Below are 27,418 nucleotides of genomic sequence, written 5' to 3'. Positions count from 1 at the left end.
GAACTAGGGCCTCCAGGACCCAGCAGGGGCTGCCCCTGGAAGTGGTGGGCGGCCTGAAAAGGTCAGCGGCACCAGGACCGGGCTCCTTTTCCAATATGTGGTCAGAAGAGCCCTTGCCCTCCCCTGGAGGCCCTGCTCTCACCAAGGAGTCCTGGCTGCCCCTCTGTCTCTCACTGCCCTCGCCGTCCCTCATTGTCCTGCACTGTCCCACTGTGTCCTACACAGACCCACCCTCACTGTCTCTCACAGTCCCATAACGTCCAGCCCTGTTCCAGCCATTCCTCACCGTCCCGCGCCATCCCTCACTGTGCCCTGTTGTCCCCACAATCCTCCCCTGCCCCTCACCGACCTATATGGTCATCCTTCCCCGTTCCCCGCCGTCCCTCACCATCCCTTCCCGTCCCTCACTGTCCCTTACTGCCCTGCCCCGCCCCTCATGTCCCCTAGCCCCTCCGAGTCCCTCGCCGTCCCGCCCCGTCCCGAGCTGCGGCCTCGCAGGCGCTGCCCTCGCCCCGTCCGGGTCCTCGTCGCGTCCGCCCGGCTCCCGCAGGAGAGGACAGCACGCACTATTCCCGGGGGCGGGGAATTGGGGGAAATTCCGCGCGAGGCCGGCTGCGCTCAGACGTCTGAGAAAACCCTGCGTCTAGGCTGTCGGGGGCGGCTGCCCGGATCCGCGAAGGCGAAGAGCCAGGGGCCTCCAGCGACCCGGGGGCCTCCCGCGACGCCCTCCGGGCCCCCGCAGCAGCTCCAGCCCGGCATCGCCCCTTTAAGCGGCTGGCCGCCCGGATTGGCTGCGCGGCGGGGGCGGGGCGGTGGGCTGACGTCACTCTCGTCGCTTACGCTAAATACTCGGCGGCGGCGGCGGCGGCGGCCGAGTGCGAGGCAGGCGGCGCGAGCGGGAGGGCCGGCGAGCGAGCGAAGGAGCGAGGGGCGAGGCGCCTGCGCGATGTCCGGGCCCCGGAGCCCGCGGCACTGAGCCGGCCTGCCGGACATGCGCGGGAGGGCGCCGTGGGGCAGCCGCCGCTCCCCCGGGGTAAGGCGCTCGGCGCTGCGGGCGGGCGGGCGGCGCGGCGCCCCTCGGGCCCTGCGCGGGCGGCTCCGCGGGGCGGGGACGTGGGGCGCGCGGACAGGGCCGCCGCGACGCCGAGCTGCTCCGGGACGCGCCGAGGGGCAGGAGCGGGCCCGCGCCGGGCGTTTCTCGCGGCGTGCGGAGGGCCGGGCCCGAGCTCGCCCCGGCGGGGGCGTGGGTGCCGGCGCCCCTCGGCGCGCCCCTCGCCCCGGGGTCCTGTACGCGTCCTCGCCGGGCACCGGGTGCCTGCGGAGGGCGCGGGGCGGGCGGCGGGCTCTTGCGGCCCGCGCCCCGTTTCTGTCCCGCCGGGGCTGCGTGCCCGGTCGAACCCGAGCGCCCCTGAAGCCTGCCGGGGACGCTCCGGTGGGCGGCGGCACCGGCTCTCGGTCGCGGCCGGCCTCGGTCCCTCTGCCGGAGCTCGGCGCCCAGGTCGTTTCCTCGGTCTGTATTTGTAAATTGACCCGAGTTGTTTCGTGTTCTTTCCCTCCTCTTGTAGAGTCGCGCTCTTTAAGGGCACTGCGGGATTCCGTGCTGAGAACCTGAAAGCTGGCCGGGAATTTCGTGTACTTATATATCACATCCTGGTGCAAATTAGACGACTCCTTGACCATGATTGGTGCTGTATCGGTGCTTCCTAGGTCTTTATTAGGATTTCATCATTGCTTGAAAGAAACCAGTCTCTTCCCTGATAAAAATGTGAATAGATTGTTAGTCATGAACTTAAGTAGTGCAGTCAGAATAGAGACTGTAGCTTTAAAAGAGATGTGTTGGTGACTTCAGGTACACCTGCAACACAGGTAGGGCAGGACTGGTTTCTAGGCAACTGTCAGAGGTGAAGAAAGGTGAGGTTTAAAATGCTTTTTTTTTTTTTTCCCCTCCTGAAGAACAAGAGTTCTGCAAAGTTTCAAGCTTTTGTAAATCTCCAAGGATGCAGTAGATATCTTTGTTGAAACTGAAACATCTAAGTTCACTATACCGAGTCTTGTTTTTTTTTTTAAGTTGTATTTCTTTTCTTTTTTTTTTTTTTTTTTAAAGAGAGAGTGAGAGAGGAGAGAGAGAGAGAGAGAATTTTTATTATGTTTTAGTTCTCGGCGGACACAACATCTTTGTTGGTATGCGGTGCTGAGGATCGAACCCGGGCCGCACGCATGCCAGGCGAGCGCGCTACCGCTTGAGCCACATCCCCAGCCCTAAGTTGTATTTCTTAACATAATTGTAATTAATTTTCAGAGACATTTTACTTAAACAGACCAAAGACAGGTACCTATATCAGCAGAAGACCAAATTTTTGCAAAGCCCCAACTAAAAGCTGGTTTCTTGCTAGCCTGCTAAGTATATTATCAACCCATCCCTTTTCTGGATAGTAGCAGGTTTGAAAAGAAAAACATAGATTTTAGTATGGATTTCAGACATGATTTGCATTCCCTCACTTCCTGCAGAGCTTCTTTTCACTGTGTGTTCTGGTGGACATTTACTAATAGACAAGAGAAGTCTTAACTATCAGTTTATAACCTGGCAGTTATATTAGATGGTAAACTCCTTAAGGGCAGGAACTCTGCCTTGTACAGCTTTTTATCTTAGGCAGCCTTGCACAGAGTTGATATTGATAAATAAATGCATGAAAGCATGTTTTACATTTTAAGGCTCAGCAGGATTGGACTAGTCACTGATAAGGGTTGGAAAGCAAATCTATTTTTTATGGCTGTTGTGAAATGTCCAAATTCATATTTGAAGTTGAAATGTTTGTTTTCAATGAATTCTTTTTCCTATTTTTAGTTCACAGTAGATACTGCTCACCCTTTTGTGAGGTTTAATTATGCTGTGGTCTTGAGTTTTTATGTGAAAATAACTCTTCACTGCTGCTGCTCAGAAGTTAAACTAGATAATACTTCCTTTCTGCTTATACTAATAGTAGCTTTTAAAAGCAAGTTGCCTAAATTACAGGTACAATCTAACATGCTTGAGACTGACCTGATTGTCAACATACCATCAAGTTGCTTTAGAAAGGTGAGCAGAGGAGGGGAAAGGTGGTGCCCAGGGTAATCCCAGGAATTTGAATGTCGTAGGCTCCCTCTACCAGAGAAGCAACTCTGCTCATAATCTAAATAAATATGAATTGGTACCTCATCATTGGGCACCCTCAGCACACTCTGCAGGTGTTTGGCCATACTTTGTAAAAGCGAATGAAGAACCAGCTTACTAGATAAACACAGTCCAGTTGTGGTATTATGGCATTATTCGCACAGAATAAACACATGCTTTGTAAAGGTACATAAAACTGGTAAATTTCAGGCTCCTAAATGTAAATTGCTAACTTATAGAGAATTAGTGTTAAGATAGAGAAAAGGTAGTGTGAGATTCTGATTTCAGATGTTGAGAGGAAAAAAGATTTTGTGATTAGGAGTCTTCGTTGACAAATCCAACTTTTTATGTCATAAAATTGGGCAGTATATTATAAAGCCCTTTGTAAATCAAAGGGAAAACCTTCATAAGGTCTGTCTAGGGAAGAGCAGCAGCCTATGGGCTGAGGACTTGAAATGGTGACACGGTGACATGAAGGGAACCCTCCGCTAAAAGATATGTCCTCCTTTCTATTTTTCTGTTTATTCCTCTATAGTTTCCAAGTTTAGTTTTTAGTATTAGAATGAAGAGGGGGGGAAACTTATAGGAAAAAGAAATTGGGCAGTATTACAAAAAGACCACAATCTTCTAGACCTCAGTGAATATGTCTTTAAAATGTGGGACTTGGAAATGGAACGGCAGGGATTAGACAGCATTGTTCAAAAGCTCTTATTAATGACCCACAGATAGGAAACTTACCTAGTTACAGATTGCTTGTTAGAAACAGTTTAGCCCTCTGTGGAAGGCTCTTCTCCCAACTGACAGCTGCTTTTCCATTCTTTATAACTCTATTTGAAAAGTCCCTTGCTCAGTGAGGCCTTTCTTGACCATCTGTATAAATACATTCTCTTTTACCTCCTTATCCTGTCACTGTACCCTGTTTCCTTGAAAGTTATCACAATCTGAAATTGCTGGAATTGTTAGATTGCTTATATGTCATTTTCCTCCCTCATTAGATCAGAAATTTCCATCAGGCAGCAACCACGTCTGTTTTTCACTTAGCATAGTATCCAGTCCAGAACAAGTGCTTGATAAGTATTTGTGAAAAGAATTGATGCATGGCGGCTAAGAATTTGAGCTGAGATATGGAGATGTGGCTCAGTGTTAGAGTACTTGGTTTGAGCCCCAGTACTGAAAAAAAAAGTTTCTGATCTGAACACTGAGTTCCACTTCCTATCTCTATAGTTAGCTAGCACTTAGCATTGCACTTAGCAACTATTTGCTTCAGTTTCCCCATTAATAAACAATGTTAGGCAGAGAAGCAAGTTGCTCCTGACGTGAAGATGCTGTAGAAAGCAGAGGCAGTGAGTGTGTGCTGGGCAGAAGAGCCCTGCCAGCCCTTTTGCTCATAGCAGGAGGTTTCACCTCACTTGGTTTCCTCATTTGCAAACTGGAGATTATAATCCCTAACTCTTCTTAGAGGGATGTTGTGGGGATCAAGTGAGATAATGTTGAAGAAAGTGCTTTGTAATTCGTACAGTGCTTTACGAATATATTCTATTGTTGTTAAATTCCAGATTTTACCATAAAGCCTGATTATAATGCCATCATTAGGATCCATGCTGTAGGGGTATGTTAGAAAAGGCCCGTTGGGTATATGTAGTAACCCCTTTTACGAGTAAAAACAGACCTGTGCTATATCAAATACTATGTTGTAACAGGTTACATCATGATGGGGCATCACTCTATCATTAAAGATTGAGGGCTTCAAAAGAATTGTTGCACGTGGTCATAATAGAAGGTCAGACTGATACCTTTACCCACCCATTTAGATGCTAGGCCAGATGTACAATTAATGACTTTTAATAAGGAAAATTTGGGGGAGTTGAAGTAGAACAGGACCTTTTCTTTTTTTTTTTTCTTTTTTCTTTCTTTTTTTTTTAAGGGATTGAACCTAGGGTCCCTCTACCACTGAGCTACATCAGTGGTAAAAAGACCCTTTTTAAATTTTAATTTGAGACAGGGTCTCACTGAGTTGCTGAGTCTGGCCTCAGACTTGTGATCCTTCTGCCTCAGGCTCCCGAATCTCTAGGATTACAGGAAAAACAGGAACTTTCATAGCCTACAGGCTATCCCAGAAAAACTGTTTATCAACCAAAATGCCCCCAAAAGTTTATCTGCACTACCCATAAAGGTGAAGTGTTATGCTTGGTCAGATCTTACCCTGCCAGTTTGAACAGCCTGAAGGACTGGAAGAGGCAGTGGTGTGGTGGTCAAAACCTGGACTTTGAAGCCGGGCTTCCTGGCCTAAGTCCTGGCCTTGCCTCTCACCATGTTTGACCTGAAGCAAGTTCCTTAACTCTCTGTGCCTCAAGCCCCTCATCTATAAATAAGAGTAGTAATGATGACCCACTTCACAGGGTTGAAGAGGGCATTAAATAAATTAATATACACACGAAGCCCTTAGAACAATGCCTGGCAGATAAGGTCCAGTGAATGTTAGTTATTACTAATGATTATGTATTCATTCTAACAGTCTAGAATTACCCACTGGGTGACTTGAATGCTTGTTAAATAAATTTGAAGCTTTCAAGACTAACTTCCCAAGCTTAGACCATTGTGCTCATTCTCATTGTGATTGCAGTAGAATTCATGAACCTTTCACAGTCATAGGTCTGTTGTATGTGTATGTCAAAATAGAATATTTTCCACCTTCTGTGTATGTATATACACACACATATACACACACACACACACACACACACACACACATATATATATATATATATATTATATCTATCTAACTAACTTGATTCTTGTGCTTTGTAGGAAAAGTACAAAGGACAAAAGAATATATTTCTGTTCTATTTTTCTGCTACCCAATTAAAATCACATGGGACTAAGTGAATCAAAAGACTATTGATTATGGTAGTTGAACGAATAGGCCATTTCTTTTGGCTGGAAAGTTTCCAAATTATCAAAGAAATTATGTCATTTAATTTTGATAGTGTGAAGATAAATTATTTTCCTTGTTGCCTACATTTTTACCACCTACAAATGGGCTGTTATGTGCTGAGGATGTTAAAGGGCCTCCAAGGAATGGAGCTATAAAGACAGACACAAATGTTCATTCTCATCATTTTGAACTACGCTTTAATATTTGCTGAAACCATAAAGTTTTACTTGAATTCATGCATGAATATTTTAATTGCATTTTACTTTAAAAGGTCTTCCATGTAAAGACTATTTCTGCTTTTCTATGGCAGCAGAATACAGTGAAGGCAATTTTCCTAACTTGCTTCCTTTTTTCCCTACCTCCAAATCATAGCCTATTAAAATAAAATCTGAAATCTGAATTGAGGCATTTATTTTTAGAAAATCTACGAAGTGTCCTTTTTCTTTCAGCAAATAAATTCACGTTATTCAACTGTGTAGCTATCATAAAAACTGAACATGTAGATGAATATCAAATTAGTAAGCTTAGATTATTAATAAAATTCCATTAAAATAGCTAACATTTATGCTTAATGTGTCAATAGCCTGATTACAAATGCTTCAGACATTGATCACAATAAAATTTGAACATAAATATGCAGACATTGGTATATTTGGGGAGGACCTAAATAAGTTTCTTTTTATAAACTTGTGTTGTAAATGTAGCTACCTTATGTCTTCCCTGGCTGTGGTAATAGTTAGGTAGGTAATTGTTAAATGCAGCTGAAAAGACCATTTATCACCCTGAATAAACAGAAATCAGGTTCTAGAACCAGATTGAAAGAAGGAAATTACATCACACTCTTAAATAAGGAAGCACTGGGCAGAACTGGATGAGTTGTATGACAAAAATGTGCCCCTCCTCCTTGTGTGGATTGCTCCTGAGATTTATTAATGAGATCTGGTGGCAAGGTAAGCATATCTAGGTTACTGCAGTAAGGTAGCCTGAGAGAGAGAGAGTATGTGTGTGTGGAGGGGAAGCAGTTTTAAAGAGACTGTCCTCAAGCTAAAGGCAAGTGATTTCAACTCTGTAAAGGAGGTGTGCAGTGTGCATTTGGTTTGACTTTTTTTTTTAATATTTACCTTTTAGTTATAGGTGGACACAATATCTTTATTTTTATGTGGTGCTGAGGATTGAACCCAGTGCCTCACTCATACTAGGCGAGTGCTCTACCTCTGAGCCACAACCCCAGCCCCTGACTTTTTTTTTTTTTTAAGAAAAGTAACATTAAATTTAGCAGCAAAAACACAGTAGATGCATTGTAATCCAGAAGGAATAGTATGTAAGAGAAGGTAAAATTCATTGTTTTCAAAAATACTCCCCTGATTGCTTTAAGCAAGTACACAGTAACAGGAACCAATTTAGGAAGCTGTGCTGTTAACCACTGAAGCTTGACGTTTTTACTCAGTCTGCAAACTGTCTGCTTTGGATTTTGGAAATGAACTGAGGAGATCTAAACTCGTTAAATTAGTACTGGCAGCCTCTCTCTCTAGCATGGGTTAAGTTTTTCTCTTACAAATCTTTGCTTTTTCCTAGTTCTTTGCTGACAGTCAGCCTCTGTGAAACTTTCACATAATTGCTTTTTCAAGCATGAGGTGGATGTTTTCTCAGCGTCATTAATAAGTGTGTATTAGAAGTGGGTGATGCCAGGAGCCACAGGAAGAAAAGAGAAGTCAGACACCACTCCTGTCCTGGGCTGAGAGGAGAATCTGGGCGCAGCACAAAATAACCCAGGAACAGAGACACTGCCTTGGCTTTTCATAAAAGGGAGGGTTTTGGGCAAAGACAGCATAAGAAGAGTTGCCTGAAGGCATAAGTTGGATTCTAAGCATTTGGAGGAAAGGAGGAAAGAGAAGCCAGAGCTAGAAAGGAAGGTTGGGCCGGGGCGTGCAGGCCTGTGTTGGAGCCAGCAGGGCTGAAGGAGCTTCCAAGGCTCCTGAGCAGGGGAGGCTCTTGGTGGAGAGGTAGTTAAGGAACACTGACTGGGTACTGGTATGTAGTGTGGGTTGGGCATTTTCCGACTGGAGGCATAGTGGTGCCAGTGAGTGGAAGGAGGGTAAATTTGAGAAAGAATGTAGACAGTCTGTGGAGCTTAGCGGCCTTAACTGGGAGAAGTGTGATCCTCCTGGCCTAGAGCTGGTGGGAGGGGAGGGGAGGGGAGGGAGGGAGGTAAGAGGAAGGAGGAGTTTGGTTTGTAGAGTTTGAGATGCCAGGGGACCATCCAAGTGGAAAGATAATCACCAGACAATAGGAAATGCAGAGTTGAAGCCTGAGCCAGGCTGGAATCCTCTGTTCAGGAACTGTCTGTGTGGAGGTGAAATAAGTCAAAACTTGGCTGTTGGGGAGGGTAAAGAGAAAATAAAATGAGACTTGAAAAACACATGATTTTAAGTCCCCCCCCCTTTCACCTAATTTTTTAAAAATTGATGTTAATAGAAAAAAGAAAGGAAAAAAAAAGAATTCACATCTGAGATTGGTATTTACCTCAATTTTTGACCCACTAAAAAAGCTGAAGTTTAGTTCATAAACACAGAAGAAAAGTTGTCGTGCTGAATGTTATTTGGATCCTGGTGTAAAACCATGCTGCTGGATTAGCATTGCTTTCCTATTTTTGCATTTCATAACAGAATGGCTCATCTTGTATTCTAGTATTGATTTTCCCCACCTAGGTTTGTTTTTGTAATTGCTTTCCTAATGTAAAGCAGAACTAGTTTTACAGTTCTGAGGAACCAGATAAAGTTTGAAACACTGCAGCATTATTCAGATTTTACTTGAGCAGAATTTATTTCTTTCTAGCTAGAGGTTGACCTAACTGGTTGATACCCCCCAACTCACCCCCCCCCACACACACACACACAAGGAATATATAGGCTGGATACTTGGTTTTTAGGTGGTCTCTTTCTCATCTGAAGAACAGTTTCTGAAAACCTTTCTTCCAAACCTAAGGCACGTTGTTCTTTGGGGGTTTACATTTTGAAGTTATTTTCCAAAAGAAGAGAACGTGACAATTCCATTGCCCTCCTGGCTTCTCCCATGCAAGCAAGTAGGCAGTTCGGACAGTTTCATAACATGGCCCATTCACAATTCCCCATTGAAATTTAGAGGCAGGTCACCTTCTATGAATACACAAAGACACTATTGTGGTCAGAAGTGAGCTGGCTCAGTGAACACAATTCTTTTTATACTAAAAAAATTTTTTTCTTAAGAAAGCTAACAAGTAGGTGATGGAAACAATGAATAAAAAATAACTTTTTCTAGAACATACAAATAATTTTAAGTGACCATTGAAACGTAGGTTCAGAATTCCAAAGCAATTTCGGCAGAGGCGATAGTTACACAATCATTCTGTTGAAAGCTAAGATTTAGATGGCACTAGGAGGCTGACACACAGTAATTACTAGTAGTACTTGTTGGCTAGCCAACAGGTGGGGGTTGGGCCTCCAGAATCCCCCGCAGCCTTTTCCTGTAATCTGGATGAACAATCTTCAAACGTGTGCTTTCAAACTACTTAAATACCATATTCTTCTTCCTATCTTGCCTTTCGTTTTTATGTTACCACAGACACTTTCCCTGTAGTCCTGCCAGTGCTTGTAGAACGCTTAGAAAAAGCCTGATAAACCACTGGGCTGAGCATACAGAGGGAGAGGCTAGCCATTTTTTAAATTGGTTTTTAAATTTTTTTTTAGAGCTTTACCTGCGGGTAAGTAAATAACGAATTTGCCTCATTTCAGTAATCTTGAAAGGGACTTCAAGAGACTTCCTGGTGATTTAGATTTCTTAAATGACAGATTTTTTTTATCATATATCTTTTAGAGACTGATTTAAAGAAAAATTGATTGAAATAATATTTTAAACCTGTGGTAAAATCTCTCTCTAGTGCATTGAAATGGCTAATTGGGGAGAGTCAAATGTAGAGAATTAGAACCAGATAAAATTTGAAACTCTAAATTTTTATCATTGATTTTGATAATTTATTGATAAATTTTCACTGAAAATTTATCCTGAGAAGAATTGGGACACATGCTCCTTTGTTGCTGAAATTTTTAAAATTACAATATCCATATTCCTTCTTTTTTAAAAAATATTTTTTAGTTGCAGATGAACACAATACTTCTATTTTATTTGTTTTATTTTTATATATTGCTGGGAATCAAACCCAGTGCCTCATGCATGCTACAAAATCATTCTACCACTGAGCCACAACCCCAGCCCTCCACATTCCTTCTTAATGTTAAAAAAACAATAGACGTTGCAGAGTATGGTTTTAAAATTCCCTCTGCCTTAAACACTGTATCCACTTAACTGGTATGATCATCAGAGGACAGGTAAATCCATTCAACATTCAGTTATTGAGCACTTGTTAATGTTTCAGACACTGATGATTAAAAGGCAATTGGCAGGGGTGGTGATTGGGTCACAGTCTACTCCTGTGCACTGATAGGAGGTGACAGATTTGTAAATCATGGATTTTAAGTTGCTGAGCAGTTAAACTGTGCACCCCTCCACGGAAGAGGTGTCCTAGTCACCTTCCTGAGTCCTGAGCACAGCTGTAGTGCGTGGCAGGTGTGCAGGCTTTTAGAAAGTGACTAGAGATGTTTAGTGAGCCAGTGTTGTAGTGTGTAAGTGTCACACAGATAGTTGAGAGCATTCCAGTGTCAAGGGGAAAAGGCCTAAACTCTTGTCTAAGTGCATGTGAATAAATGAACTGCAGCGGATGCTCCTTAATGCTTGTGATGCAGCGAATACTAAAGTAAAACTAAAAAGAGGCTGCAGGGACTCTGGACCTGTGACACACGACAAGGGGTTTCCTAAAGTTTAGGAGCTGTTAGTTTTAAGAAAAATATACTTAGCCTTTGTAATCCATGCCTTGCAGCCAGGCAGGAGGTGAACTACTGGGCATTTCACAAAGGAGAATGTAAAGAATGTACCTTTCAGTTTGTCTTTGACAGGGAGGGATGAAGCTGTGCTGGAACCACTCATCTTGCAGAACTTGATTTTCACTAATGGAAATTAGTGTCTTCATATATAATGATTTCTTTTTTGAACAAGCAATATCTGGAGAAAATCTCTTCTGTGGCAACCCTGAAATACTGACTCCACATGAATGCTAGTCGGTGGGGTGCCCAGACTCCCTTGTCAAGCGTGTGGGGGTCTAGTGAGTGCTAACTAGCTCTCCAGTGTGAAATAGTGACTTCTGAAATTGCCTTTTTAGCTTGCAAGGAAGTTGCAAGATTCCCCTGAGCTTCAAGTCCCGGGCAGCCGTGCCTTGCAAGACCTGCGCGCTGGTTTAGAGGGAGGCTGTGTGCCTGGCATCTGTAGGGTTGGTTGTGTAGCTCTGGGCTTGCTCTGTAGTAAAAGGTCTGTTTTCCCAGCAACTGATTGTTTCTCCTTTTGTGAAAACATTTCAAATCTTGCTATTCTTAGTGTCTGTGTTGGGGTTCCCTCCTGAGAGTAGAATGAGGCAGACGCCTACAGCGACTCCTGTTCCACTCGCCCCAGATTCCCTGTGAACCCACTCGTGCTGAAGTTTAGACTGTCCTAAGAAACGTGTTTCTGAGTTGTTTCCTTTTTTCTCTCACTCTTCTCCATCCCCACAACCCACCCTCAGGGAATGAAAGCTACTGGTTGACTTAAAATCCCAGCACAATGTCAACAGCAGGAGTTGCTGCTCAAGAGATCAGAGTCCCATTGAAAACTGGATTTCTGCATAATGGCCAGGCCATGGGGAACAGGAAGACCTGCTGGGGCAGTCACAGTGAGTTTGGACAGTAAGTAGAGAATGCAGTGCCCCTGTGCTCTGGACCTGTGCGACTGTAGTGACCTAGAGGATGTGATTGCTGCTTGTTTATGATCAAAGTGTTTTCCTTTCCTTTCAGTAACTTCTTAAATATTGACCCAATAACCATGGCCTACAGTCTGAGCTCTCCTCAGGAGCACCTCCCATCCATTGGTACGTATTCTGAAAGTCAGGGGAGCTAGCAGTGGTGGCCTTGGCTGGCCCTGCAGCGGGGTTTTGTAAGGAGGAAAACTGAGCTGTGTCCGATGGTGGTCTGACCCCTAGTGGCAGCAGATGTGGAGCTAACTGTTTTTCTCCAGCTCTTGTACTCAGTGGCTTTTAACGTGGGTCACTGATACCTAAGGAGAACTTAATTTATAGAAGTGTGATCTTGTAAAATCAAGAATGAGTTCTCGGCAGCCATGATGCAAACTTAACCTTTAGGAACTTTGGACAAGATTTCCTCTTTATTAGTAGTATTAAATGCATCTTTGAAAGCAATAAATGAAAGTAGTCTAAATGTTAAAACATAAAAAACTGTGTTTGTGTGGTACTTTCAATGTGAACATTATGCTCCCTGGGTTTTTGTTGAGCTGCTTGTCAGGTGAACACACTGTGAGTCTGTTCACTCAGTGTTGTGACATGCTGGCAGTAAGGACCTTGTCTTCTTTCTCTCATGCCCAGTGTGCCTTGGAGTGTCCCATGTCTTAAATGGCAAAGCCGGTGTAGCATGGTACTCATGTAAATTATATGCTGTTCATCTTCTGCGAATTTTGCACACGTCACAAAACTTGTCTCAGATGTGTGGGTGTGTGCCATGCACAAGTCCAAGGGAGATGGAAGAGATAGTTTGTTCTTTGAACCAGGTCACGTGTGTTCCCATCTCAGGCTCTAATTACACCCATGGCAGTCGCATGGGTGTTCTCAGGGTCACAGTGAAGAGCTCTTGTCTCTCAGCAGGTACAGGGTCATTGATCCTTATGGACGTCCCTTGTTCCTTCTAGGGCACACTTCGCAGTCGGCTCCAATGAATGGCTGCTCCTTTGTGGAAAATGGTCCATCTCAAAAGTCCAGCCTGCCCCCTCTTATCATTCCCCCCAGTGACAGTATGGGACAGCGTGAAGAGGATCCAGTTGTCTGTGGCTTCAGGAAGCTCTCGGTGAATGGGCTCTGCACGTCCACGCCTCCGCTCACACCCATGAAGCTCTGCCCCTCCCCCTTCCCCTGTGCAGCTCCCTGTGAGCGGGGCTCTCGGCCCCTCCCGCCACTGCCCATCTCCGAAGACCTCTCTCTGGACGACACAGACTGTGAGGTGGAATTCCTAACTAGCTCAGATACAGACTTCCTTCTAGAAGACTGTGCACTTTCTGATTTCAAATATGATGTTCCTGGTAGGCGAAGCTTCCGTGGGTGTGGACAGATCAACTATGCATATTTTGACACCCCAGCTGTTTCTGCAGCAGATCTTAGCCACACATCTGACCAAATCGGAGGTGTCTCAAATCCAAATCCTCCTCCACCTCAAACCCACCGCAGATTAAGAAGGTCTCATTCGGGCCCAGCTGGGTCCTTTAACAAGCCAGCCATTCGGGTATCCAGCTATACCCACAGAGCTTCTCCTAACTCTGATGAAGACAAACCTGAGATTCCTCCCAGGGTTCCCATACCTCCCCGGCCAGTAAAGCCAGACTACAGACGGTGGTCTGCAGAGGTCACTTCCAACACCTACAGTGACGAAGACAGGCCTCCCAAAGTGCCACCGAGAGAACCTTTTTCCAGGAGTAACTCCCGCACGCCCAGTCCTAAAAGCCTTCCATCGTACCTCAATGGGGTCATGCCCCCGACACAGAGCTTTGCCCCCGACCCCAAGTACGTCAGCAGCAAAGCCCTGCAAAGACAGAACAGCGAGGGGTCTGCCAACAAGGTTCCCTGCATCCTGCCCATTATTGAAAATGGGAAGAAGGTCAGTTCAACGCACTATTACCTACTACCTGAGAGACCGCCATACCTGGACAGATTCGAGAAGTTCTTCAGGGAAGCAGAGGAAGCAGACACGGGCACTCGGCTCCAGCCAGTGCCCGCTGACTGCAGCGCGCCTTCCACCACGGAACCGCTGGACTCCAAGGCAAAAATGGACCTGGGCGGCCACGGGAAGCGGAAACACTTGTCCTATGTGGTTTCCCCCTAGGCTTGGGAGTCGTGGTTCAGCAGAAGTTACGTGGGAGCAGATGGTTCTCAATTTTCCAGTTTGATTGAGGTTCAGAGAACAGTCTGTCAGATTGTAAACTGAAATAATTGAACTCTGTCTTAAAGAGAAAGGGTTAGAGCAGTTGTGAGGTGCTATTCTGAGAACCCCTGATTTTGTTAACATTGAAAAAAAAAGTCTATAATTTATAAAGATGTGATGGTGGGAGGGAAGGATGGGGAAACTTTTAGATATGCATACATTATATACCTATGTACAAACTTGTGGTGTAACCGTAGACCTTAGCTGCAGGTTAACCAGTTAGTTACTATGTTAGAGTAATATATACATGCAGAATAATAAAATCTCGAGCTGGAGAATGGCTCTTCTTGGGCTTAAAATTGAGCAAATGGAAGAAAAAAGCAGTATTGTTGAGATCAGAATCATATAAAAACTTTACCTTGTGTAGTCGGCTTGGTGATCTCTGGCTTTCAGGCCCGAGCTCTGTCTCAGTTATCTTTGCAGCACCTCTCCAGGAAGAGCAGGGCACGCATGCTGCACTGTGCCTGCACCTGCCGAGGCTCAGAATCACCCCAAGGCCTGGCACTTCCAGGTTTTATTTCTTGTCCTGTTAGAGGAGGGATAGCAGTTTATTTGGCAACCATTGTCACCTGTGTATGTCTCACATCTTGAAAAACAGAAAGATAAGAGAATTGGTAATATCCTCACAGCTCCTGCTTTCTTCCACATGCTGACAGGGCCCATTGTGGTGTGGCCTTGAGAGAGCGGCGCAGGACAGAGTCAGCTGGAAAGGCACGCTGGCCACCAGCACTCAGGATGGAAGTTCCGCAAAGCAGCGGAGCAGCCGGCTGTGCGACTGAGAGTTGTTGTGTGGGGGTGTGTGTAGTGGGGGTTTTTAGGACTGTATTAATAAACAGATACAACACAAGCTGGCCTTGTGTTGCGGGTTCCTATTCAGTATTTCCTAGGATTGTTTGCTTTTTAAGTAAAACACTTGTGACCAATAGCACAGCACGTCTTAACAAAGCCAGAGGCCACGTCAGCACCTTCCTGCTTCCCAACCCTCCGCTGTGCCTGGCTGCCTCCCGACTCGGGGAGACACGGCTTGTGTTGGTGTTTTCACATCCTCTGACGTGTCTGCTTGTGTAGACCGCACTAAGGAGAAGGTGCTCGCTAACGGGGACACGACTGCGGTGGTCTCTTACCGGTTAAACAAGCTGTTTACAATTTAAACTGCTGAATGATATTATTTGAGCTATTTAAAGCTTATTATATTTTAGTATGAACTAAATGAAGGTTAAAACATGCTTTAGAAAAATGCACTGATTTCTGCATTATGTGTACAGTATTGGACAAAGGATTTTATTCATTTTGTTGCATTATTTTGAATATTGTCTTTTCATTTTAATAAAGTTATAATACTATTTATGATACCGTTAAAACTGTTTCTTGCCTAAACTCTTATAAAATACCTTAAGCAGTTTGATAGCTTTATATTTTTTAAACAAAAGGGAATTAGTCTTTTTAGTTTAATATACATTAAAATTTACTGTCATTTTGTAAAATGATAATTTGAATGTCTTTAGATATTATAAAAGTGTATAGTTAGCTGGGCACAGTGGCATGCACCTGTAGTCCCAGGTACTCAGAAGGCCAAGGCAGAGGATTTCAAGTTTGAGGCCAGCCCTGGCAACTTAGCGAGACCCTATCTCAAAACAAAAAAATCAAAAGGGCTGGGGATGTAGCTCCCTGGTGGAGTGCCTCTGGGTGCAATCCCTAGAATTGCAATAAAATAAATATGTATAGTAGAAATGAGCTGCTTATAATTTACCTTTAACAATCAAGAAATTGAATGAGTCTGGTATTAACTATGGAAGCAGTTATACCCAGGGAGGGGGGGCCATGGGGTCTCTGTCCAGGAGGACGCAGTGGAAAGGACAAGCCCTGTCATTCAGACTGAATCTGACCGATTCTGAACCTCAGGGCTGGGTCTGGATGGCTGTGGCCCACAACTTGGCTTCTTGCTTGTTTGGGGCCATCCAGAGAGCACCCTGTCCGCAGCCTGGCAGGGAGCTGCAGACTGTGCTCACTGGCATCTGAGGTTGCTTTAACTGAGCAGGGGGCCCCTGGCAGCATCTGTCCATCAGCTGTTGGCACTGTCCTCTGTGCCCTTGATACCCCCCTCACTTTCCTGGGTGGGGTGGTCACCCTCCATGACCTCAGCTGGGCACCTCTGCTGAGCCTGCTTTCTCTTCAGTTAAGGTGAGGGCTCGGCTTGCGTGGCGTGGGCCGGAACTCCAGCCCCTCTTCTGAGGCTGTATATGGACAGATTCCTTAAAATACGACCCTGTGTTCTTGATAAAGCAGGGTGGCGGAATTATCTTGTGACAGCTGCATACAAACCACAGTGAGTGGCACCGGGTAAGGGCCCGTACACGAAGATTGTTGGAGGTCACCTGAAAGCTGGGTGTCAGTTCCCACATTTTACCAGGGAACTCCTGAGCGTTGGGAGTTCATCCCACAGACTTAACCAGCCGCATGGGGGATCTTGGGAAAAGAAAAGCCTCCCTGGCCCACAGACTCTAAAGCAGTTCAGAATCGTAACTTAGGATAAAGTGCTATGAAGATAACAAGCAGTGGGGGTGACAGGTGACAAAGAGCATCCTACCTTTGGGAGATAGGCTCTGAGGGCTGGAGTGGAGGCTGAGGGAGGAGGATAGTGAGTCAGGGTGTGGGCACCCACAGCAGAGGAAGCAAGCCCGTGAGATCCTGCGGTAGGAGACTGCTGCATCTTCACAAAGCTGAAGAACACTGGCAGGGGGCTGGGTGGTGGGACAGCAGTGGCGGCCACTCCAGAGATCCCAAATAGGGAAGAAAGGTGATTTTTTTTTTTTTTTTTTTGATACTAGGGAGTAAGCACCAGGTGTATCTCTGAGATACACCCCAAACCCTTTCTAAAACAATTGAGACAGAGTCTCACTTAGTTGCCAAGGCTGGCCTCAAGTTTGTGATCCTCCTGCCTCGGCCTCCCAAGTTATTGGGATTACATTGGAATTATAGGCATGTGCCACCACGCCTGGCCTGATGGCAATTTGTTTTAGAAAACATGACAGTTGCCGTTGCGTGGAGAACACTGTGGGAAACCATAATGTATAGGGGACATTGAAGGACTCAAGCTGCTGTGGTCCAGAACAGAGATCAGCATGGCCGGCAGTGGAGAGGGAGGAAAACGGTGTTCTAAAAGGGAGCAGGGAAGTGGGGAGCAGGTCCCAGGCCACAGGCTTGGTGTGTATCCGCCCTTTGAAAGAGGGTCAGCTCTGGGGCAGGGACTCTCAGCTGTCCCTGTCCTCGTCCTAGAGCCAGTGCTGCCTGGCCCTGGGAGGCAGTAAGTACTGTGGGTTGAATGTCTGAATGCAGCACTGTGTGGCGGTCCTCATCTGCCTCTTGTAGTTTGGGCATCACCCCCGGCACTACTTTGTCTTGTAGTTATATTTCTTTAGTTCCATCTCTGGTTTCCTCTTTGCATTTTTCCTTGATTTTGCAAGAATATACTTTCTTTGCAGTTTTTTCATGGCTAAACCAGTGTGCACAGCCGCCATGCTAACGGCACACTGCTGGAACCGTTTGCCGTTTCTCCAACCACACACCACGGAAGCTGAATTCTAAAGAGTCCCCACGCGCAGGTCAACTCCAGTCCCCCTGATGCTTGGCTGTTGCTGAGACGGACACCAGTAGGAAAACCGTGGTCTGTCAGCTGCTGCTCGGGCCATCATCAAATACCCTCAGAGAAGACCTGTGCCATCTGGCAAAAGTACTGGCCTAAAGTCAGGAACACTGGGCTCCGGGTGGACTTCCACTTTCTCTATGAAGAGCTTCATGTCTGTCACTGGTACGTGTGAGCCTGAGCCCCAACAGGCCCAAGGGGCTGATCATTAGGTACCTTTCGTGGAAGGAAACAGAAGCCACGGTCAAGAAGGCCGGCTCAAGTGGTCAGTGGGTTTTGTCAGTTTCCAGGTCGCAGTCATCCAGGGTCTCCTGTCCTCTTGTTTTTATTAAATTCCCAAGACATGCTAATGGAAGCTGATGCAGTCTGCTGCTTATTTCTTCCTAGGTCTCAAGTATGTTAGGAGAAGGAAGAACTATCTTTAAGAGGATACGTCTTCATTTCTAGGGACATTTAAAAAAAAAAGAGGGACTACAGAGAGGCTGCTAGAAAGGTCATAGTTGATGAGAATAAAGAGAACGATACTCATATGTCTACTTGTTTAAGAATCAAAAACTGGGGCTAGGCTCAGTGTTGGAGTGTTTGCCTAGCACACATGAAGCACTGGGTTCGATCCTCAGCACCACATTAAAGAAAATAGATAAATAACGGTATTGTGTCCATCTACAACTAAAATATATATATTTATATATATATATATATATATATATTTAGCGAGTGAGAGAGAATTTTAATATTTTATTTTTTAGTTTTCGGAGGACACAACATCTTTGTTTGTATGTGGTGCTGAGGATCGAACCCGGGCCGCACGCATGCCAGGCGATCTGCTACCGCTTGAGCCACATCCCCAGCCCAGGAAACATGTTTTGTTCAAACTAAAATGCACTCAGGGACTTGTTGTCTTTGCAGACTAGGACATTTGACAAAATGTTCTGGCTCTTTTACTCTCTGCGTGTGAATCATACAACTTTTAAGAGAAGTTTGGCGACTTCATTTTGATAAAGGGGAGAAGAATGGAATTTGGTAGAAGTTCAGATTGTGCATACTGGGTTGGCCTCCTCTCTCACTGCTGCGGTTACTGGAAATGATGTGATCTAGGCAGTCGAATGATCGGGGAAGGTGTGGGTTTTCCCGCTTCTCCTCTGAATGAACAGAACTTCAGTATCTCATACCTGAGCCCCCGGAACCTGCTGTCATGGCTCATGCGTTCAGAGGAGCTCCCGTCTGCTTTCATGTTTCCTGCCTGGAATTCAGAGTGGCGAACGTGCTTGTGTGTTTTCCTGTACCTGAGCAGCCCTTAACTATCATTGTCCCTGGTGTCCTCGACCCCATGGCAGCAGGTGGGGTGGGTGCAGGGAGGCGGTGGGAAGAAACTGCTCCAGGTACTTGTTTGCCCCTGTCTTGGAGGGTGCTGTCAGGCTGTTGGTGTGGCGTGCCTCTTCGTCGTCTCTCCCTCTGTGAGCTAGACCTCTCCCAGGAGCTCCAGGCAAGTGACCCCACCTTGAGCTCCCTAGCACAGCATGCACAAAGGCAGACACCCGGCTCAGCTCTTCTCCCCCACTAAGTAGACAAGTTGTTGTCACCAAGGAACAGTCCCGAGAAGGTACGGGCACCCTGCTCTTACACGGACAGGCAGCACCTTCATTCCTTAGAAATAAGTAAGGATCCACGTCAATAAGTATCTAAGTCACACGCCTCACATGATTTCTTCATGTTATAGTCATGAGGGCTTAGCCCAGTGCCTTCCCCTGAGACTGCACGACTCCTGCACGCCCCCTCTTGTGTAAGTCGAGTGAGTCGTGTCTTCCAGCCCAAGTGCCGAGCCTTCCTCTGGCTGAGCTCGGAGCTGCCTCGGGCACAGTGAGCAGGAAGCTGTACTTTGTGTATTTGAATTCCTGGCTGTCCTAATGTTCTGAGGTGAACTGGTGTCCTTGTACACAGTGTTTCTGCTCTGTACTTGATCACAGCTCTTGGCTGAGCAGAAGCCAGCTGACAGTTCCTGCAGCTGGGTGAGTAATGGGAGCCTGGCTCTCCAGCTCTGGGCTGCAGAGGCAGCTCCAAGCACCCACAGTGGCTCAGACACAGGATGAGACTTGTCTGCTTACCGCCTGTCCTGGCCCAGGAGCCTCTAATTACACGCCTGCTGTTTGCAGGAGCCCAGGTGGCCTGCACTCACTCACTTGGGCCCAGAGCCCTGAAGATAGTGCAGCTGGGCTCTCCCTGCCAGCCCAGAGGCAGCTCAGCTCCTCAGTGTCCCGTCAACACAAATTGTGATAACCACATGCCAAAGAAAGCAGAAGTCTCTTCCATCACGCCGTCCTTTTTCTCTCAGATCATTGCCACACTTCATCTTCCTGGAGACTCTCAGGCCCTTTGGTCTCTCCATCACAGCTTTCTGTTTGCCCCTCTAACTCAAACCTCACTGGCACGGCAGGAGATTTCAGGTGGCCCATTTTCCTCCACACAATGTGGCTTTGTCTTGGGAGGTGGCTCCTGTGATGGGCTGTGGCTGACTGGACTTGCTTCAGGTGTCTGCAGTGTGAGCAGCTCCCAGTTGTCAGGAACTCGCTGTGTGTCCTGTGAGTCCTGAGCTGAGCACAGGATAAATCTCTTCTGAAAGGAAGGCTGGGCGGGCGGGTGTGTGGCTCAGCGGCAGGAGGGCGCATGCCAGCAGTTCCCAGCACCAAGGGGGGAAAGACCCTGTGCATGCAGAGTGGAGCAAGAAAGCCACTGTCACCAGCACCAGAAATGCCCTGGCCTCTGCCATAAGGGGCGTGTTGATGCACACTGATCTGTGGGACAGAGGAACAGCACTGAGGATCCCGCCAAGAACATCAGCTGTGGAGGAGAGCTGGGGACAGCAGCCAGAAATCTGTTTTTGTTTTTGTTTTGAATTTACTTTTTTTTTTCTTCCAAACTTAGTCAATGCTGAATCAGTTCTGTTGTTCCTTTTGTAAGAATCTATTGACTTCTTTTAAAATAGATTGCTGTTTGTCATCTGGCAGGATGCGATGGATAAGGTTCTCATAAAGAAACTGACTTACTCAGATGAAATGTTCATTTAAAATATTTTCCGGGCTGGGGATGTGGCTCAAGTGGTAGCGCGCTCGCCTGGCATGTGAGCAGCCCTCGTTCGATCCTCAGCACCACATACAAACAAAGATGTTGTGTCTGCCGAAAACTAAAAAATAAATATTAAAAATTTCTATCTAAATAAATAAATAAATAATAAATAAAATATTTTCCTCTAGGGCTGGGGTCATGGCTCAGTGGCAGAACACTGGCCGAGAATGCGTGAGGCACTGGGTTCGATCCCGGCACCACATAAAAACAAACAAAATAAAGGTATTGTGTCTATCTACAACTAAAAAAATATTTTCCTCTAAAACTTGGATAGTCTGTGGGCAACTTCTGTCCATGTATTTACACCCCCCACACACACTAAGTGGTCTACTTAAAGATCTGTGTGTTTGTGATCGATCACACGGTGGCCTCTGTGGGTTCAGTTTTCTCTGAACAGCCTGGTGCAGGCAGACAAGGTCTCCCACCCACCCACCACACAGTATAATTCTGCCCTTTGCTTAATCCCCACCCCGATGCCCATTCCATCTCTACAAACCCATATTATTCTTTCTGAATCACACATAAACGCCCCACCCTCAGTTGCACATAAAACTGTTGGATTATGTGTACATCAGTGTGTAATAACACAAGCGTGGCTGACTTGGAATCCATTTCTTTCTTCTGGAATCGCTGTCACTTCACTGCTCCATACCTGGGTCTAGCTGGAAACTCAGCAGAGGGTTTAAAGAAAATTTAAAGAAAATTTTTCTTCTTATGATAGCCTAATTACAAGGATATGTTTTCAACTCCTGTGGTTATAAATCCTGATGTTGGCAGATCTTTGTTTTTTTATTTTTATTTTTTTGTAGTTGTAGATGGACAGAGTGCCTTTATTTTATTTATTTTTCTTATGTGGTGCTAAGGATGGAACCCAGGGCCTCACACGTGCTAGACGAGTGCTCTGCCACTGAGCTACAGCCCCAGCCTGGATCTCTTTTTCTATAAATATGAAACTCAACCAAGATAAAGTGTACTTTATTATTCAGAGTGGTGCAGAACAACTATTTTATAGTTCATAGCCAGGAATGTAATGTGATATGGGAATGGGATCACACCCGTGGCCTGATATCTGATGTTTAGGCATGGCCTCCCGCCATAAACTTTTGACAGTCTGAAATTAAGAACAAATCCTAACTGAAAACCCACAATGCCTATGGGTGTACCAGACCACTTCAGGAATACATGAGAGACGGGAGCAGATGGGTTTGGCTGATAGTAAAATAAGTCTATGGCGGGGGCTGGGGCTCAGTGGTGGAGCACTCGTCTACCATGTGTGAGGCCCTGGGTTCCATCCTCAGCACCACATAAAAATAAAGTCATTGTGTCCATCTATAACTAAATGTGTGTGTGTGTGTGTGTGTGTGTAAATAAAGTAAGACTAAAGGAAAAGAAAGGCTAAAAGGGCGACAGGAAAAGGCTTCTGGGAAGGTAGCTCTGAGTTCTGGGAGAGCTGTGCTTATGGAAATCAGGAGCAGGAAGGAGCCTGAGCCTCAGGGTGATTATCTGGGGGCACTGGCAGCCAGCCAGCTTCACCCCTCCCCCGATCTTCCTCATAGTAAACTGTCTGTGAGTAGGTGCCCTAGGCCAGAGCATTTTCGGTGACAAAAGCACAGTAAGGCCCTGGATAGCAAGAAATCTGAATGTATAAGTGGAAGGGAAAGCCACTCCCTCTGCAAGGCACCATCCACATCACATGCTGTGTTCAGAAGCATAATCCTCTTCAGTGGTTATCAAAGGCAAAATCATGTAATCCGAACTTTGATCCATAGGTAAACAAATAGGAATTTTCAGGTACAAATACAAGCCCCAAATTAAAAATCACCAAGCATTTAAGGAAGATTAATGTCAAGAAAAGCACAAAGCTCAATAAAGAGTAAACCTCATGCAAGCATTTCCCAAGCAAACATGTTAATCCTTAGAAATGAGAATGTTATATCCATAAAACAAGAACAGGTTGTTGTGTAAAAGAGTCAAGCGATGAAAAGTGTGAAGAAAAGAGACATTTAGAATCTGAGAAGAAGGGAATAATGGCATATAATAAATAAATAATTAGAACATAATAGAAGAAATTTTTCCAATCTAAAGAAAGATACAAGAAAATGAAACCATAACTAGATTCATTTCCCCAAACTTTAAACCCCCAAGAATAAAAAGAGTAAACCTTCAAAGAAATTTTTTAAAGTACAAAAAGTTACCTACAGATGAAAACGGATTATATGAGCTCCAGCAACACAGGAGGCTGGAGGAAAATGAGCAGTATCATCAGGTTCTAAGAAAAAATTATTTGGAACCCAAAGTCTTGGTCAAATTAGTTCAAAGGAACTTTGAGGCATACAAAACCTTAAAGTTCATCACACTTAGATTTACTCTGTGAATTTCTTAAATCAGTCATGGACTAAAACCTCCAGATGTAAGCCAAAACAACCTTTTTCTCTTGATGAGTTGATTTATCTCAGGTATTTGTTGTGGTAATGGGAAGCTAACACACATTACAACCCAGGAAGACCAAGCAACCGAAGAAGTCGGAGGACAGGTGTCCAGTGGGCGACGGTGAGCCAAGCGCCCGTCATTCCCAGGTAAGTCACGACTCGGTGTGGCTGAGGTGAGCGATGGAGAACTAAGGCCCAGGTTAACTCGAGGGTGAGAGGGTGAGGAGTAGGGAGAAAACGGACCAAGAGCAGACTCACCACTTTGGAACATTAATCTATAATGTTACTAATAACATTAACATTAACATGAGTTAATGTTATTAGTAACATTAAGTATTAAAAATTTAGAAGGTCTGTCCTACTTCAAGTAGTAACAGAGACACGTCTGTCCGATTAACCACCCAGCCTAAGACGGTTACAAACTCAGGACAAAAAAAGAATTTTGGGGGTGGAGGGGGCCGGCACTGGAGTTTTAGTCCAGGAGTGCTCTCCCACTGAGCTACGTCCCAGCCCTTTTTATTTTAGTTTTCCTTTGGGGACAGTCTCACTAAGTTGCCCAGACTGCCGTTGAACTTGTGACCCTCCTGCCTGGACTCCCGAGTGGCTGGCACCACAGACGGCGCACCACTACACCTGACGGGGACAAAAGGTCTTTAAAAACCACAACAGCTCCCTGAAGGTTCTGGAAGGCAACCAGTGCCCTTCAGAGAAAGGAAATAAATGAGGGGACCTGCAGGTGGTCAGCTTGTCCCCAGAGCGCTCAAGCAGAAAGTGGGTTTCAGATGGCCAGGGGGGGATCTGGGGTGGCGGTGGGAAGGGACAACTGGAAGGAACCAGAGGACGCGGGCAGCTTTCGGCAGCCACCAGCAGGGGAAGCCCAGCTGGGAGCTCAGCCCTGCCACGCCACAGGCGCTCAGCAGATGCCACGGGCTTCTGTGGAAACCCCATTGAGAGCCACATCCCAAACTAAGAACAGGTCCTGACACGAGCCTGGCCCTGGGTCAGAACCACCCCAGGTCAGGTCACCTGTCAGTAATTCACTCCGGTTAGAGCAACACCCGTCACTGGTCAGCAGAGGACAGGGGCCGCTGGCTGCAGCGCAGCTCCCAAGACATTCAGGATGTCATCGCGGCTCACAGGGCACACAGAAAAGCAGGACTCATCCCACCAGGAGAAAGGGCAGCCAGGAGAAGCCCACCCCAGATAACCCAGCCACCGGAAGTGCAGAGACTCTTAAGCATCCTTGGGCGTGAAGACAAAGGTAACAGCACAAAGAGAAAAAGATGGGAAGATTGTCTCAGGACAGCAGAAAATGAATGTGTACCTTATAAACCACTTGAGAAAAACAGTGAACTTAAAAAAATGATTATCAAACGGGTAGATGGCAAAGAAGAGGGAAAATTTAACATAAAAAGAAAACATGGTAAAAAGCATATATAAAGTATAACTGAAAACACATCAGTAGGGCTGGGGCTGGGCTCAGAGGTAGAGCGCTCACCTGGCATGCGTGAGGCACTGGGTTCAATCCTCAGCAACACATAAAAATAAAATGAAGATATTGTGTCCACCTAAAACTAAAATAAATAAATACATATTTTAAAAATATATATCAATAATGATGAAAAGGGAAAGAATTAAATTCCCATTTAGAAAGATTGAGATTTTCAGATTAACAACAAATATATATATTATTTAGAAAAGACACATGAAAAAAAGAAAATCATACACTGGTTGGGATTAGTTTTGAGTACAAATTACAGAAGCATCAGCTAACAGTACCTTAATTGAGTGCATTTATTTTTCTTGTATCAGAAGTCTGGGAGGAAGTAGCTGCTGGTGTTGGTCCAACAGCTAGGGACAGTACCTCAGCAGTTCTCCTGGCTTTTTCTTCATGACCACAGAATGGCTGCCAAGGCTCAAGGCATTACATCCACGTGGAAGGCAGGAAGGGGAAGAAGCAAAGCTGGTCACATTTCCCCTTTTTGGGGGAAAGCAAAAACTGCCCAGAGTCTCCATGATTATTTTTTTCCAGTAATCAAAACTGTGTTAATGCTAAAAGAGGATGGTCATCTTGGAGTAAAAGTAGACAAGGGAAGGCATTAGACATGAGGGTTCCATAGCCAGTGAAGAGGCCTCCTGGTGGAGAGCAGAGGATGGACAGTCGCGAGAGGAGATGGGCAGCCATAGACCGCGAGAGCAGAGCAGAGGCAGTGGGATGCCGCGTGCAAGTGGGATGCCCCGTGGCAGTCTGGTGCTAGATAAGCTCAGCAGGATGCAACGCCCATTTCCAGCCCCTTTCATCAAGGCTGCAAAATAAAATCTGTTTCCCAGGCTCTTCTGCGGCCAGGCCTGTGGGTGTGGGTGGGGCTGCCATCTGCATGGCCCTGCGTAGGGTCTGGTAAGTGGAGCCAGCGGAGGTGCCTTCAGCTGCCACTAAGGGATTGTGGCTTGGCAGTAGCAAGACCCAACTTATAGCCCCAGCAGCAGCCCCGTGGGGAGACCTGCCAGGGTGGCAGCAGCAGCAGGGGCCTCCTGAGACCGGCTGCTGATGCTGGGCTCAGAGCCCTGGAGGGTCATCAGGCATCCCAGGGAGACCTCCTGACCCCCCTTCCAGGGCTCCAGGGGTTCTATAAGCACCCAGTTCCCTGTATCTAACCCCTCTCTGCTGAACTTGCACAGGGCAGTTCTGGTTTCCTGCCTGGAACTGGCGCTGACACAGCCCAGCCACACACAGGTGCTCGTGTGGGCACGGGAATGCCGGGGCCTGGGAGACTTCCAGAAGCGATGCAGGCCCTCGGGAAGATTGGCTCCAGTGCCAACCTCAGAGGAGCCCTGCCAGGTGCAAAGTAAAGGAAATGAACATTTCCCAAGAAAACACCCAAATCCACAGGAAACAGTGTCCTAAATAAGATCAACCGGAGCCAGAGACAGCACACAGAGCTCCGAAGCCCCCAGAGTTTAGGCATCAGACACAGAACACAGATTCAGTGTTCTCATGTAATGAAATGAATGTGCACACAGGGAGGCAGATTTGGACAATAAAATAACAATATAAAATCATATATCCTCTCAGAAATAATATAACATACCAAGTATAACACTGGTAACATACCAACGGGTGCACGTTCACCACACAGGACGCGGAGAACCCGTCATGAACGACATGCAGCAGCCACGGGGCACGGGTGGGAGAAGCGGTCGGGGAAGGTGGAGAGCACCTTGGGACAGGGAGCCAGGGTTCCGGGAGCGGGAGGAGAGCGCAGAGAGGAGCAGGTAGAGGGGCCATGGAGGGGGGTTCCCTCCAAGGGTTAAAACACACCAAGGCTCAGTCCTGAAGCCCTGGAAAACGTCCACAAATTGCCAGGAGGGAAGGGAAAGGCAATGCGTGCCTTGAGGTTCAGGTTCACAGACTACAGACACCAAAGGGGAAGCAGCAGACAGAGGAGGGGACCGCACCTTCACCTCCAGCTGTGACCGTGTGGTCAGGCCAGATGTCTCAGGAATTCAGTTCTGTGCTATTCACAGGGAATGCCTCCAAACCCAAGGCCAGAGGAGCTGGAAGCAAAGAAAGGGAATAAAGAGTAGCAGCTAGGGGCTCCCAGACCTCAGCAACACAGACATGGAAGCCGAAGTCACTTCCTGGTGAAACCAAGAGAATACACAATGGGAGCACAAATCCAGGGCTAGAGGTGTAGCTCAGTGGAACAGCACTCGTCCTGTCTCAGCGCTGGAAGAAAAAAAAAAAAAAGCAAAACTTATATTCACCAAGAAGACACATGATTCTAAACTTGCAGGCATAAATCTCATAGATATTTATAGATCTAGGAGAAGGAACTGGCAGATTCACCATTATCAGGGAAGGTTAATACACTTCTCTTAGGGATTGACAGATTGCCTACAAGAAATGAGGCTAGGGCTGGGGATGTGGCTCAAGCGGTAGCAAGCTCGCCTGGCATGCGTGCGACCCGGGTTCGATCCTCAGCACCACATACCAACAAAGATGTTGTGTCCGCCGAGAACTAAAAAATAAATATT

The 27,418-nt window shown here is 46.3% G+C and overlaps 1 protein-coding gene and 1 long non-coding RNA gene across 2 annotated transcripts; one reads left to right on the top strand and one right to left on the bottom strand.

Annotated features, from left to right (window-relative positions):
- Positions 1–883: 883 nt before the first annotated feature.
- Errfi1 (ERBB receptor feedback inhibitor 1) lies at positions 884–15,538 on the top strand. The gene is made up of 4 exons (XM_026385991.2): positions 884–1,033; positions 11,734–11,893; positions 12,002–12,075; positions 12,906–15,538. Exons 2-4 carry the CDS (start codon positions 11,772–11,774, stop codon positions 14,087–14,089), a joined length of 1,380 nt encoding a protein of 459 aa, XP_026241776.2. The 5' UTR covers positions 884–1,033; positions 11,734–11,771; the 3' UTR covers positions 14,090–15,538.
- Positions 14,629–27,104, bottom strand: LOC144257402 (uncharacterized). The gene is made up of 3 exons (XR_013344456.1): positions 25,163–27,104; positions 24,882–24,957; positions 14,629–14,714 (listed from the first exon to the last, which is right to left on the bottom strand). It is a non-coding gene; the product is annotated as an uncharacterized LOC144257402 (long non-coding RNA).
- Positions 27,105–27,418: the final 314 nt, after the last annotated feature.

Source organism: Urocitellus parryii, chromosome 11 (assembly GCF_045843805.1).
Source record: "Urocitellus parryii isolate mUroPar1 chromosome 11, mUroPar1.hap1, whole genome shotgun sequence".
Classification (NCBI taxonomy): Eukaryota; Metazoa; Chordata; class Mammalia; order Rodentia; family Sciuridae; genus Urocitellus; species Urocitellus parryii.
Note: the sequence above shows the minus strand (reverse complement) of the source record. Positions and strands in the feature narration are given on the sequence as shown.

What these genes read in the sequence shown, in the direction of transcription:
- Errfi1 (XM_026385991.2), top strand. Translation starts at nt 11,772, where the DNA reads ATGTCAACAGCAGGAGTTGCTGCTCAAGAGATCAGAGTCCCATTGAAA. An exon ending in AGTCACAGTGAGTTTGGACA is followed by an intron (nt 11,894 to 12,001) that starts GTAAGTAGAGAA and finishes CTTTCCTTTCAG; the next exon opens with TAACTTCTTAAATATTGACC. An exon ending in GGAGCACCTCCCATCCATTG is followed by an intron (nt 12,076 to 12,905) that starts GTACGTATTCTG and finishes TGTTCCTTCTAG; the next exon opens with GGCACACTTCGCAGTCGGCT.